This window comes from Hemiscyllium ocellatum, chromosome 12 (assembly GCF_020745735.1).
Source record: "Hemiscyllium ocellatum isolate sHemOce1 chromosome 12, sHemOce1.pat.X.cur, whole genome shotgun sequence".
NCBI classification, from domain to species: Eukaryota; Metazoa; Chordata; class Chondrichthyes; order Orectolobiformes; family Hemiscylliidae; genus Hemiscyllium; species Hemiscyllium ocellatum.
In genome coordinates, this window is record NC_083412.1 from 26,582,598 (window position 1) to 26,595,199 (window position 12,602).

The following is a 12,602-nucleotide window of genomic DNA, read 5'->3' on the forward strand; positions in this document are numbered from 1 at the left end:
CAAATTATGGTAGTAATCATGTTATCAAAGTCAGGAATCGAGTTATAACAGTCAACCTGAAAGAGATGGAAAAATTAAATCAGAAGGCTCCATAAATGTGTTTTCAAAACATAACATTTTACTTTAAAGTGGAATGAACAATTTGTACCATGTGACACAATGGTTGTATTATAAGATCTTCTTTTTTACTTTCTATTATTTTGTGAATGTGGGCAACTCTGGCATAACCAATATGTGTAGACTATCCCTAGTTGCCTTTTAAATTTTGTAGCTTGCTAGGCCATTCCTGCAGCTTAAGAATCAACCATATCGTTGAGAGTCTGGAGTCTCGTGTGGGTTTGATTGAGTAAGGAGGGTAAGCTATGCTTCTCTAACAGGTACTTTACAGCCAATAAGTTTTTTATGGTCAACATTACTAATACTGCCTTCATGTTCTATGTTTGCTACTTGAAGTAAATTTTCACCAGCTGTCATGGTGAGATTCAAAAACATGTCCAACATGACATCTTGAGTATTTGGGTTATGTCTTGCGACACGACCATTATGTTGTGGTCGACTGCTGAATACTTTAATTGTCACCTAAATTGTCTTCCTGATTTTACTTTGGTGTTAGTGCTTTCACTATAAAGATTTGTCTGCTGGAAAGTGCCACAAGGATCTCGTCATGGTGCAATATATGAGTATTTACAAAAGGACTTTTTAGAATATAGGAGTGTTTTAATTAAAATTCCATGGATTCCTGGTAAACAAGTTATCTTTAAAAACATTTAGTTTTTGAACTGAACATCAATTCTTTATGTATCATTGGACATGAAACATGTTGCTGGTACTGAATTGATCTGATGCAGTGGCAGCATCTTTGATCGGTTTATTCTGGCTTAATACTTTTGTTGCCACTGAAGAAACATGTGTTATTACCCTGTACCTAATAGATCCAGCAACTTCTGTGCTATAGAAGAAAAATGCTGTGTACATGGGACACTTTGCTGTTTCCCTAAGTAAGAAACTCCAATCTATAAATGCTGTACCCCACGCACACTATTAATTCAGCCAGAATAATCAGCTCCAAGAGCAAGGCCAGAGGTGGGAGGGACTGACAGGTGAGGGCAGGGAGAGGAGCATTTGGGAGATAATGAAAATTGAACCATGCATTGTTAAAAGTAACACTTCATTCTTGGATATGTGAAAAATAAATATTAAAGATATAACAGTACACTTTGCGAATTAGGGCTCATAAGAACGAAGAGGTTGGATGGATGACATGACTGGTATTCTGCTGACCATGATGTTTCAGTCAACAGTTAGTGAGGAATTAACTGATCTGGAGGCTAGGTTGTGAAACCCTTGCAACTCTTTCGGGGTTCTGTACAGATCTCAGGTTGAGATCCCCAATCTAAACTAACTTCCTTGACTCTTTTTCTATCATGTAGCATACTTCCATGATGAATACCAAAATAACTAATGGTGAAGTATTAATTTGAGCATTTCCTTAAATAGGCAAACATTAATTAGTGCTCTTTTCACTTAATGCTGTTGAGTCTTCAGTAACTCATTGTATACAATGAGTGATAATTCCTTTCCATTGTCATATATACTCGTGATAGTTGAATTTTTATTTTGACTACTTTTTAAGGTTAAATTTATGTAGTCAACTATTACATGGATACTACTATTGATAGGCTTAAGTTCATACCTGTCAAAATTCGTACTGTATCTTCAGCAGAAGCCCAATTGATCGCTGAAGAATAAAGAAAAATAAACAACAATTTGTGGTAGTTCTGAAAATCTGGAGTGGAATGCAACAGCCATTGGACTGGAAGACCAGGATTGAAGCAGAACAACCAGCAGATTGGAAAGCTGGAGGGGGGCATGACAGCTGGCACACCGTCTGATAAACGTTGATCAGTTATCTGTGAAGAAGTAGGGTCAATTTTTGCATGAGATATGTGGCAAATTCCAGATTATATGGCCAATAATAGAGGGTGGACTTTTACATGAGATCAACTATTACTCTAGTATATTTCAGTATGTTGATCTTATTGTTAAAATTTTCATTTTGTTTAAAGAGAGGTACCTCGGGTGTACGTATTTGAGCTTGAATTGTTTAGGAAATAAATATACAGAGATTGTTTTAAAACAAAGTTTTTTGGAATCTATGCTTAGATTGTGCTTATCTGGAATTGACAACTGAGTACAATTTCATTGTGAGCAGCTTGAGAGAGGGAATTTATGAAATGTTAACTCAGGACTTGCAAATACAGAATGATAGATTCTTTTATGCAGACCACATCCTGTTTCATCAAATTGCATTCTAAAATGTTATTCAGCACACAATATGGATACCTTTAAATCTTTTGAATGAGAAAAGGAGGAGAGATGTGACATTTTCATTTGAGCCAATAGGACAGAGACTCTTTGTTCTTAGGTGATAATCTGATGGTGACAAAAAGGCAGAGTGCAGTGCCTACAATGAACATAGGACCTTCCCTGATAACAAGATTTTTTTTCAAGGGACCTTGGGCTCTGAATCAAAAAAAGGGTGTTAGCATATGCTTAAGATTCATTTTTTTCTCTCTGCCAAAGAGGATTAAAACAAACCTTGTGTTTTTAAAAAAATAACCATTTTGTAGTAATGGACATTGCAATCATTTTGTAGTCATTTTCTATCCAGCAGATTATTAACCCTTTCCCTTAGCCATACTTTTATTTGCTAACTAAATGTATTCTAGATAATCAGTTTTTCTCATAAAAGCAATTATATCAAGGTACTGTTCAGATTTTATGAAGGCCATTTGAAATTATTGAAGAAAATGAATTAGGATTTGTTTTAGTAGACTAAATATTCACATCTCTATTATTTAAAGACAGTTTAAGGAATCATCTGCAGCCTACCCTGATTTATAAATAGCTCGCTATTTTGCCAAAATAGTTTATGTATATTGAGAAAATTGCTTTATTTAATATTTATGAAATTTGGGGAGAGCCCATCATCAATTAAGTAAAGAGGAAAAGAAACAGTGCTCTTAAACTTGAACTTGCCATTATTTGGCTGATTCCATACCTGTACAGGCTCTAACTATTTTGATCATTGTGGTTTATATTTGAGAAATACCATTGCTGTTGCATTATTTGAATATTGCCTTTGACAGTTGACCTCGCTGCATAATTCTAAACATCGTAGTTAGTGATTTGAGTGCAAGAGTAAATGTCTATTTTACCTGTTCCCTGTCTGCTAATTCACTCACTCAATCAGATAACACAGTACTTATTAATTTACCAAATTTCCAAAAAAATCTTAAACCAGTTGACTGTCAAAATCTAATTCTACAAGAATCTGATCCATGTCTCTTTGGTTTGGTTTCATCGCATATATTTCAGAATAGACACTTCTGTCTACAGATGCAAATGACCAATTTAGTTTTCTCCCTTTTGTGGATCTGTGACCCATTTTAACCTTATGGCCTTTTGCAAAATTGGGGGTGGAGATAGTGGGAGCAGGTGACTGATGAGCACTGTCACTATGCCCTGCGCACAATATACATATTACTTTAAAACCCAAGTTCCCTCTCTTCTCTTCACACCCCCCACCCACCCCACCACCACCACCCCCTGTCCCCTAACCAACCAAACAAATGCAAATATCCTAGACATGCCGTTTGCTTGTAGAGCTTAAGTCAGCATGCGCTTTGTTGATGGGTTAGCAGGCAGAAAAAAGTGCAGTCGACGGAGGAAATCCAGAAAGAGAATTCAAGGCTCCTAAACTAAGTCTTAAGAAGAATTAAAACCCAAATCACGGTGAGCAGTGCAAGAGCATGAAATCCTTTTTAAGAAAAAGTAACATTACTGCTAAATTGATCTGAGATGTAGGCCTTTATTGTTTGCCTGTATACCTTTTGTGTGGCAAGAGTGTATCAATCCAAATGAAGGCTGTAGAGTATGTCCTTTTGTTCAAAAAAAAGTCAATCTTTAAAAAAAACTAAAGTCAAGTGTCAACAGGTTTAGACCAAGTGTTGCAGAATATAAACTTGAAATAAATACTATGTTCCAGTTAATCATTATATTAAGAATGTTGCAGTCTTTGTTTGAGGGCTGTATTGAGCAATGTTTTATAGTGATAGCTTAACTTTGCTGCAAATTTTGGTCAGAAACTTCTCAAACTAAACTTACTATTTTATAAAAAAATTTCTTTGCATTCAGGTCTTTGATATTATTTGAAATTTAATGTGCTAAAAGGCTTATAAGGTTACTCCTTCAAAATGAATATTGCTCTTTGTTCTAAATAAAAGGCTCAGTTATTTTGTTGAAGTTTAATAAGCTGTCAGATTGTCACAGCATAACTTCAATTTTAATCATGTTTCTTGTGAGAACAGTGTAGCTTTGTGAAAAAATTAGACTCTTGACATCGGGTTAGAGTGAACTGCAAACAAATGTTCTACTTTTAGTTTAATTATCTTTTTAAATATAAATCTATTGATACAGTATTCTTAGACTTTGGTTTGAGTAGGAGCAATAAATCTGTCTCAAAATATTGTGTTTGAAATCAGTGATGTTCCATGCATGCCATTTAATACCCAAGAGTGACCAGCTGCCCCATAATTCAATTCTAAAATAATAATTTGATCTTTTACATGTGTGAAAATAAGAAAATACCCAGCCATTATTAGTTGCCAAGACTATAGTCCTATCAAAGTGTTTTTAATATTACAGCATTACTTTAAAAACGTTAAATTTAACGGTAGTTTAAGGAATCATCTGTAACTTGTGATTTATAAATAAACTCTATTATAGCAAAATTGTTTATTTAAATTGAGAAAATTGCTTTGTTTAATATTCTTCTCCCATTTCCAATGTATATAGGCCTCGTTTGGAGCCAGACAAAAATAAAAATTGCTGGCAAAGCTCAGCTGGTCAGGCATCATCTGTGGAGCGAAATCAAAGTTAACACTTTGGGTCAAGTGACCCTTGCTCAAACTTATCATTTGAAGGCAATTGCTCAGTTTAAGCTGTGAGTTGTTTACTTTCCATCAGGACATAAAACAAACAGTTCTCCCAACCCTCCTTAATGATAAGCATTAGCTTAATGTTGCATTGAGCTGAATTTTTTTTCACTGAACTTGTTACAGTGTAAAAGGTTGCGATTTGACCTGCACTGGCTCTCTGAGCATTTTAACTTTAGCTTTACTTTTTTCCCATTACCCCCTCATATTGTTTCTGTTTAAATCATCTAATGTTCTCATGAGTGCATCAAATGAATGTCACCATCACACTTGGAGTCAGTACATTCCAACCTGGACCACTCACTGTGCGTAAACGTTTATTCTCACCTCACTTTTGCTTCTTCTGCAAAATACTTTACAGCTGTGCCATCTGGGTTTCAATCATTTTATAAGCGGTAATTGTTTCTCCCTATCTAGGCAGTCCAGACCCTTCATGATTTTGAAATGCCTCTATCAAATCAACCCTTTTACAAATTAGATTGGTGTATTTTTGATCAGTTTATCTTTTAAATATACTTCAAACGGGGGAAGACATCCATGTCATTAAAGATAAATGATAGATATGAGCAGTATAACTCAAACATTCTTTTCACTGAAACCAGTTGCGAGCAGCAGGTATCTCATTTGTGAGGCTCCTTCGCTCCAGTCATGTCATATAATAGTGGAGTTCCCTCATGGAAATCGCTTCCTGAAACCCTGATTGAAGCCAGCTAATTCAAGTACAAGAAAATGATTGGTGACTAAATGTGTTGCACATATTGTAAGAAAACTGGGTGGGATAACACCAAAGACATTATATAAACATCAGACCAAATCCGGGAATTTGTATTCAAAAATTACGACAAGTTATCTGTTTTCTGAACCTTTTCACAATTAAAACTGCTAAGCCACCTCTTCCATGATGACCTACAGATAAATTCAACAACAAGAAGAGTTATTTTTACAGCAGTAGGGCTCACAGATGTATTAATTTATACAGCTAGATGTTCTGAATTACCACAATTATACATACCACGTTAACCAATTTACTGCTCACCAATTCATCTGGCAGATGTCGTGTGCAAGAGGCATCACTTTCCTGTGGAATGGATGCATTGCCTGAAAATAACTTCCACTGAATGGAAGCGCTCCATGAGTTCAAGGTGTCATTCGGCATCTGGCAACAATATTTCCTGTACAATAGAGGGTGTGGGTCTAAATCGTGTTTATGGATAAACGTGCATAACCTAGGCTGATAGTTGAACACAGTACTTTGGGAGCGCTCTTTTGTTGGAGATGCTGTCTTTCGTTCTGCATTTATTATCTCTGTGGAAGAAGTGTTTGGTTGCAGGATTTTTTTTAAGCAGAAGCTTCTTGGTAAAGGCTCATGTGTACTTTTTAATAGAAGAGCATAGAATGGCTCTGCAATATCTGGAGCTTTGCGTTTGGACAAGTGTCTTGTTGCTTCATTTATTCCTTCTCCTGCTATGCTGCCTTTCTCCTTTACCGAGCTGTTGTGGATTCCTGCAGGATGAGCAGGTTTCTGTTTGAGGACATATATAATCAGACACCACAGAGATGTGTGAAATACATCATGAAAGTGAGTTCAAGCTTATCTCTCAGCCTGTCCTTTTGGATACCGAGAAGATTCTAAATTAGATTCTAATCATACTAGATGGATTGCTAGACTAAGATAAATTGTCTAGTATGAGACCTGAACTTCAGGGGTACCTTGGTATTCAATGCACAGCAAATCTTATTTATTGCTACCATAATGATGAGGGTTGCAGTGTCACAATCTGCAATCTTGATGTAAATACAACAAACTTGTTCAACCAAAAACATGCTGGGCTATTGTATAATTGTGAAATGTCTGAGATTGGCACTGTGGATTGGTATATTGGTCTTCTGTCATTTCCACTACTGACTGTTCACTTGGTCTATATTTTGTGCTCTTTCTTTTACCTCATGGTACAAGTGCCCAAGGGTGTATGTACCCAAGCTATTTCTTTTGTAATGTGTGACAAAACAGATTTTGAAATACTAAGGTCATCAAAAAGCCACTCAATCTTGAGAAGACCTTATCGAGTGGGAAATTGCAGATATGTTAGTGATATCAGCAAAGAATACCTTCTAAAGGTAAGCTGCAAGAATACTGTATCTCGTAATTTTTCAAAAGTATGTTACTGCATATGGGAACAATGACAACCTCCTTGTCTTTTGTGATATTAATGTGTCGTCATATTTCAAACCACTTCTGATACTCAATTGAGCTGGAAATATGGGGAAGGATGGTGGAGGATGAGGGGATTGCGAAGAGAGAGGGGAGGGTGTGGGAAAAGAGGGAAAGAGGCCAAGGAGGGGAGACTGGGATGGAGAACGGTGGAGACTGGAAGGGAAGACCCTGTGATGGGGAGGAACGGAGGGAAGATGGGGCGATACAGAGGGGAGATGGGGAAGGATGGGAGGAGTGAGCAAGATGGTGGTGCAAAGATGTTGAGGCAAACTTACTGATAACTGGGCAGCAGAAAGTGGGAACTTCTCTTCAATTTTGTGTATCTCTTGATGGTTACATGGATACACTATTTACGTCTTTCATTGTCCATGATAATGCAGCAAATATATAATTACTGATAGGTTTGTCAATTTGGAGAGCATCTCAGAAGATGTATCTTCAATGGTGAGAGTCATTTCACTGCTTCACTGTTTAATTGATATTCAGCTTTGAGTGATAAAGGTTCAAGATGGTCACATTCTGTCTCCTTTGGAGCGACCAGATTTGTGACTTCTGCAAGTTGTCTTCTTATTAATGGTCTGCTTGATTTTGGGTATGCTTATCTTCAGATTTTCTCTGCAGGTGTTACAACAGTCTTTTAAACAATTTTATCCATTTTTTTTAAACATCTCTCTGTACTCCTATCATGGTGAGCTGCAGAGTTTTAAAATTCTCCCATTCCTGAGCAGCTTGAGTTCCCTTTGACTACTCCACGTGGAGTCTGTGCAAATAAATTGAAGTCCTGACTCCTACCCCTGAGGTCAGGCTTATTGCTTCTGACGCGACCCGGCAACAGTTCTGCCAAAATCAAATCTCTTGCCAATTTTGTGGCCATTCGCAAATGGCAGGAAAGTGGATTGGCTTGAGTTAATTCATGTCAGCTTTTTAACTTTTTATCTGGATAATTGCTACACAGATTGCTATTCCTACAATATAACTCTTTTCAATTATGGACAGTTGATTTTTTGAAATTGCCGACCCGATTGCATTGCCTGAACGTCAAGGCAGACAAATATATTGCCTATTCCAATTACAACAAGGACAATTGCACATGGTAAATGGTAAAAGTTATTGATGTATTATATAACAGCTAATATCGAATATATTCAAAACTTTTATTTTGGGTCATGCCCAACATTTACAGGTTATTAGATCAGAGTGGAAACAGGATTTTCCAAGGGAATGGTCAATCATTAGTTGTAGGATTGAGGGCATACTGGATTGGTATCAGTTTTAATTCTCATGACATCTGTATTGCTAAGTTAACTTATTATTCCTCCACTTTGTGCATAACTGGGCAAAACTTGTAAGGCTGCAACCTTTCAAATAATAATTAGAGTCAAGGTTGAAATTTTCCTAACTTCTGTCAGAACTTCAATTTAGTTAAATATTTCCAATCTCTAAAGTTTTATGTAAATGTTCAGTTCATCTGTGGTGTATGAATAGTTGGGTGAGGCCCTGTATATGATGGATCATTTCAAAAGCTCCTTTCAGTATTGTGTTATTTCTTAATACCTGTAGTTGTGTATGTTTGTTGTTAAAGTTTATCATTTCCTTCATTTATTCTGCTTGTGGAACTCATCATTTGGGGTCTGGCCACTTCTTTGGTTTCTAAATTTCCACAAATGATTAAGGTTTTTAGAAAGCAGTAAATCTGATGCCAATTCTAGTTCTAACTTCAATGTTACCTTTTAACTCAGTGTTTTTATCCGTTTGCGGTGGCAGTCATATGTCTAAGCTTTGATTAACATGCAAACTGGACAGCTGATTAATAGACACAAATTTAATTTCAGTTCGATTGAGCAAACATTTAAATCCTGACTTAATACCTTTTTTTAGTGAACATACTTGAGTGTTTCTAAAATTTGCCCAGGACACTGGGAATGCTCCCCAATATAAGGTTTTTTTTTTCCTTTCACCTGAGAGAAGGATGAACCTTAGTTGGAGATTTTTGTTCTAAGATGACTCCTCCAGCTTTGCGGCGCTCTCAATATTCCTGTCACCAGTTAGTTCTTAAGTCATGCAGTGTAGTATGAAACAGTGTCAGGGAGGTGGGAGTACTGTAATTGAACTTAGGCAGTCAGTGATGGTTTAACTTATAACTTCCACAAGAGTACATAGAGACAAGGATAATCTTACCAGGCAATATGGTAGATGATTTGGTTTGTTTTGAAGAAGAAATAGTTATTGTACATCTGTATTGTTGGATTTAATAAAACATTTTTAAAATATTCTCCTTAATCTTAGTGTCAATTCCAAAGAGTATTCCTGCTACTCCATCAACTCCTTCCAGATTGCCTAAACGTACAATGCAGTCACCACAGAAATCTGATGACGTGACAAATCAGAAAAATCGTAAAAGCATACGAGGCAAACGACCAGGACAATCTACTTCGAAAAAGAATGCACCATCACCAACCAATTCAGCACTTCAATCTGATTCCATCTCTGATCCATCCAAAACAGTGAAAAGAGGGGCAAAACCAGGAGTCAAGGTTTGTTCATACAGATCCAGTTACACAATTGAAATGTTTCTAAATAGAGTATTCAGCACTTTGATTTTGTTTTATGAATTGTAATAGACAAAAATTACTGAGTTTCATTTGTGTTTTGGCAGGTACAATATCTTGAATCATAATATCTCTCTTAAAAAATGATATTTTTGCTGTTTAATAGAGGTGAATGTATATTTAAGCCTACTGATATTCCTGTGAAGGGATGTTGTTAATTTGAAACTAACTGTTATGATTTAAAAAGTGCTGGCTGCAACGTTCCATTGATGCTGGATATGGCTCATCAACAATGATGATCTGTATTTTATTTGGTGCTTTCATCATAACGAAACCTTCCAGCCCATCTAGGACATCACATGAGCGGAGCAACCCAAACCAAAGTTACAAGTTGACAGAAGGGTTTGTGGTGTATGGGTCAAGGGGGTTTGGCAGTTCGGGCAGAAGCGGGTGGCACTCAGTGAATTATCCCTTCCTGACGCCAGATATCTTGTTGATGCACTGATTGATTTTAACTTGGGCACTCCTCCATTGAGATCACATTCAGTCCATAGAGATCGCATGTTGTGCTTCCCACTTGATGACTGGCCAGCTAACTGCAGTCCTAGGTTAATTCCAGCAGTAATGGGAAGAGACCCTTAATTGGTTGTTAATTCCTTATCTCTGGGTAAAATTGGCAGTGGATGGAAGGCAATTCATTGCCTTTTGTGCCGCTGACTCAATTGGGGTGCTGTCTAACTAATTGCTGTACCAGCTTCCAAACTCACTGCAAACATGGAACAGAAAATATTGGCAAAAGTAAAGCAGTGAAGTATAAATTAAATATTTAATGCAATGCAGCATCATGAATACAAATACAGAGCAATTCCTTGGGTAACAAAAAGTAAGTAATTAATTTCTCAGTGATGTAACAAAATTACTCCAGAAATTTGTTTTTAAAATCTTTAGTGGAATCTGTACTGAAATTTATTTAGTGACTTGATGTATTTGCAATACTCAACAAAATTTTGCAAGTCATTAATGGTTGTAAGTGAAACAAGAGTAAAATTCCTCAATTTGATTCTTAGTCACATTTTCAAATATCAAATGTTTAGTTAAACTATGGAGACAGTCAGCATTATTGAAGTATCAACAAAATAAATCATGTTGCAATACTTTATGCACAGTTGGTGGGAATTTTCAACCTTTTTTGTAACGTTTCAGAGGAAGTCACGAAGCACACAGAGTCCACATCCTCCATCTCCTACCACAACAACCCCTGAACCTGACATTGACAGTGCGCTTGCAACTCAAGATGCTGCTAGTATTCACAATACAACTCCATCTGTAATGTCTACAGGTAAATGTCACTAGTCATCTCAAACTAATATGCAATAATGAATTTTAAAAAGCTGTTTCCAAGTTGACAATTAGGATATGGTATGGTTGTGGATCTGTGCAGTCAACTGAAAACCACAATTTAGCACTCTTTATCCCTCTTATATGAATGATGAACATATTCCGAACTTGATCAACTTTGCTTTTGCTGTTTGGAATTGGGGTACATATCCTGAGAGGAACAATTCATTAAGTATACTGAGAAAATTTGATGCCTGATTATTATGAAGTGAAAAAAAAACTACTTACTGTTTTGAATTAACATTAAATTTATAGTCTAAATGAGAATTTCATAAGTTCAATGGTGCATAATAACATGTGACTTGAGATGTCTGCTAACTTAGTGTTTAATAACTGAAATTAAGTTATCTTGCTTGACCCCCAAGTAACCAGAGTTAGAAAATTGTTTCAATTTGGTTTGATTTTTCTATAATAATTTTGAGATTTCCAAGAAAATATTGGAGCCGGATGAATCCCAAGTATTACTTTATTGAAAGTTTAATGTTTGGATATTGATAAACAGTTGCAATTTTTCAACGATTAATTAATTTCATTTAAGTTTGATACATAATCAGATCAGATATCTAATAGCTCACTTTGACTCTTGTGAAGAATAGATTTGTACATTGATCCATCATTTTTCCTCCACTTTGAAAATATGTCCTATGCATGGTATCTTTGTATAGTGAAAGTGATGTCAAGTTTTACAGTAATCTAACTTCTGTATCCTGTTTGTAGTTTGTTACATTTTGCAGTGTACTGGAGTGATGCGATTTAAAACTTGTGACTAATAAATATGGTTAAATTAAACCAACTAAACAAATTACTTGCACAGTTAACGCTTCAAGGTTGCAATTTAAGGAATTTGATGCAATGATGAACAACATACTATTCTTCCACTTGAAACTCCGATTTGAATTTAGGCCAATCTGATGGGTTGCAAGAACTTGTCCCTTTAATATTAGGTTTAAGGACATTATTTGAAATGCTTATTTCTCACTCCTAATGGGTTGATTTGCCATGTCAAAGAACTCTCCTTAATTCAACATGAAGTTGGCAATCCTATTTTAAGGAACCAAAATAATGAGTATTTCCAGAAATTTCTGGTTTGGTTAATGCCATTCTTAACTTGTTTGTTACAATTCAGACTTGTTTAACTAATCAAGCACTGCACATACGTGCAAACAATGGTTGAATGGCAAAAGTTTTAATCAGTGCAAGTTAAACTGTGATACATAACACAGGCAGCAGTATATAGCTTCACATTACTTTAGTGTTTATCTCCTCCATACCTGTGGCACCATGTCTCCCAAGTGTTCAGTTGACTGATAATCTTTGGTTCATTTATCAGTGTCTGCCAGTGTCTTGAAGCACTTTTTTTTTAATCATTTTGTTAGTCTACCCTCTTGGGGCATATCCCAGCTTTTGGTTTAGGCTGCTGTCATAATTCCTTTACATTTCAGT

At 36.1% G+C, this 12,602-nt stretch overlaps 1 protein-coding gene across 3 annotated transcripts in view; it reads left to right on the forward strand.

Moving 5' to 3' along the window:
- Positions 1-12,602, forward strand: part of scml2 (Scm polycomb group protein like 2) — a 109,387-nt gene that overhangs the window by 70,262 nt on the left and 26,523 nt on the right. For all 3 annotated transcript variants that reach the window (XM_060832945.1, XM_060832947.1, XM_060832946.1), the window contains exons 8-9: positions 9,499-9,746; positions 10,965-11,100. In XM_060832945.1, the coding sequence (XP_060688928.1) occupies positions 9,499-9,746; positions 10,965-11,100 (384 nt within the window). The remainder of the gene's footprint in view (positions 1-9,498; positions 9,747-10,964; positions 11,101-12,602) is intronic.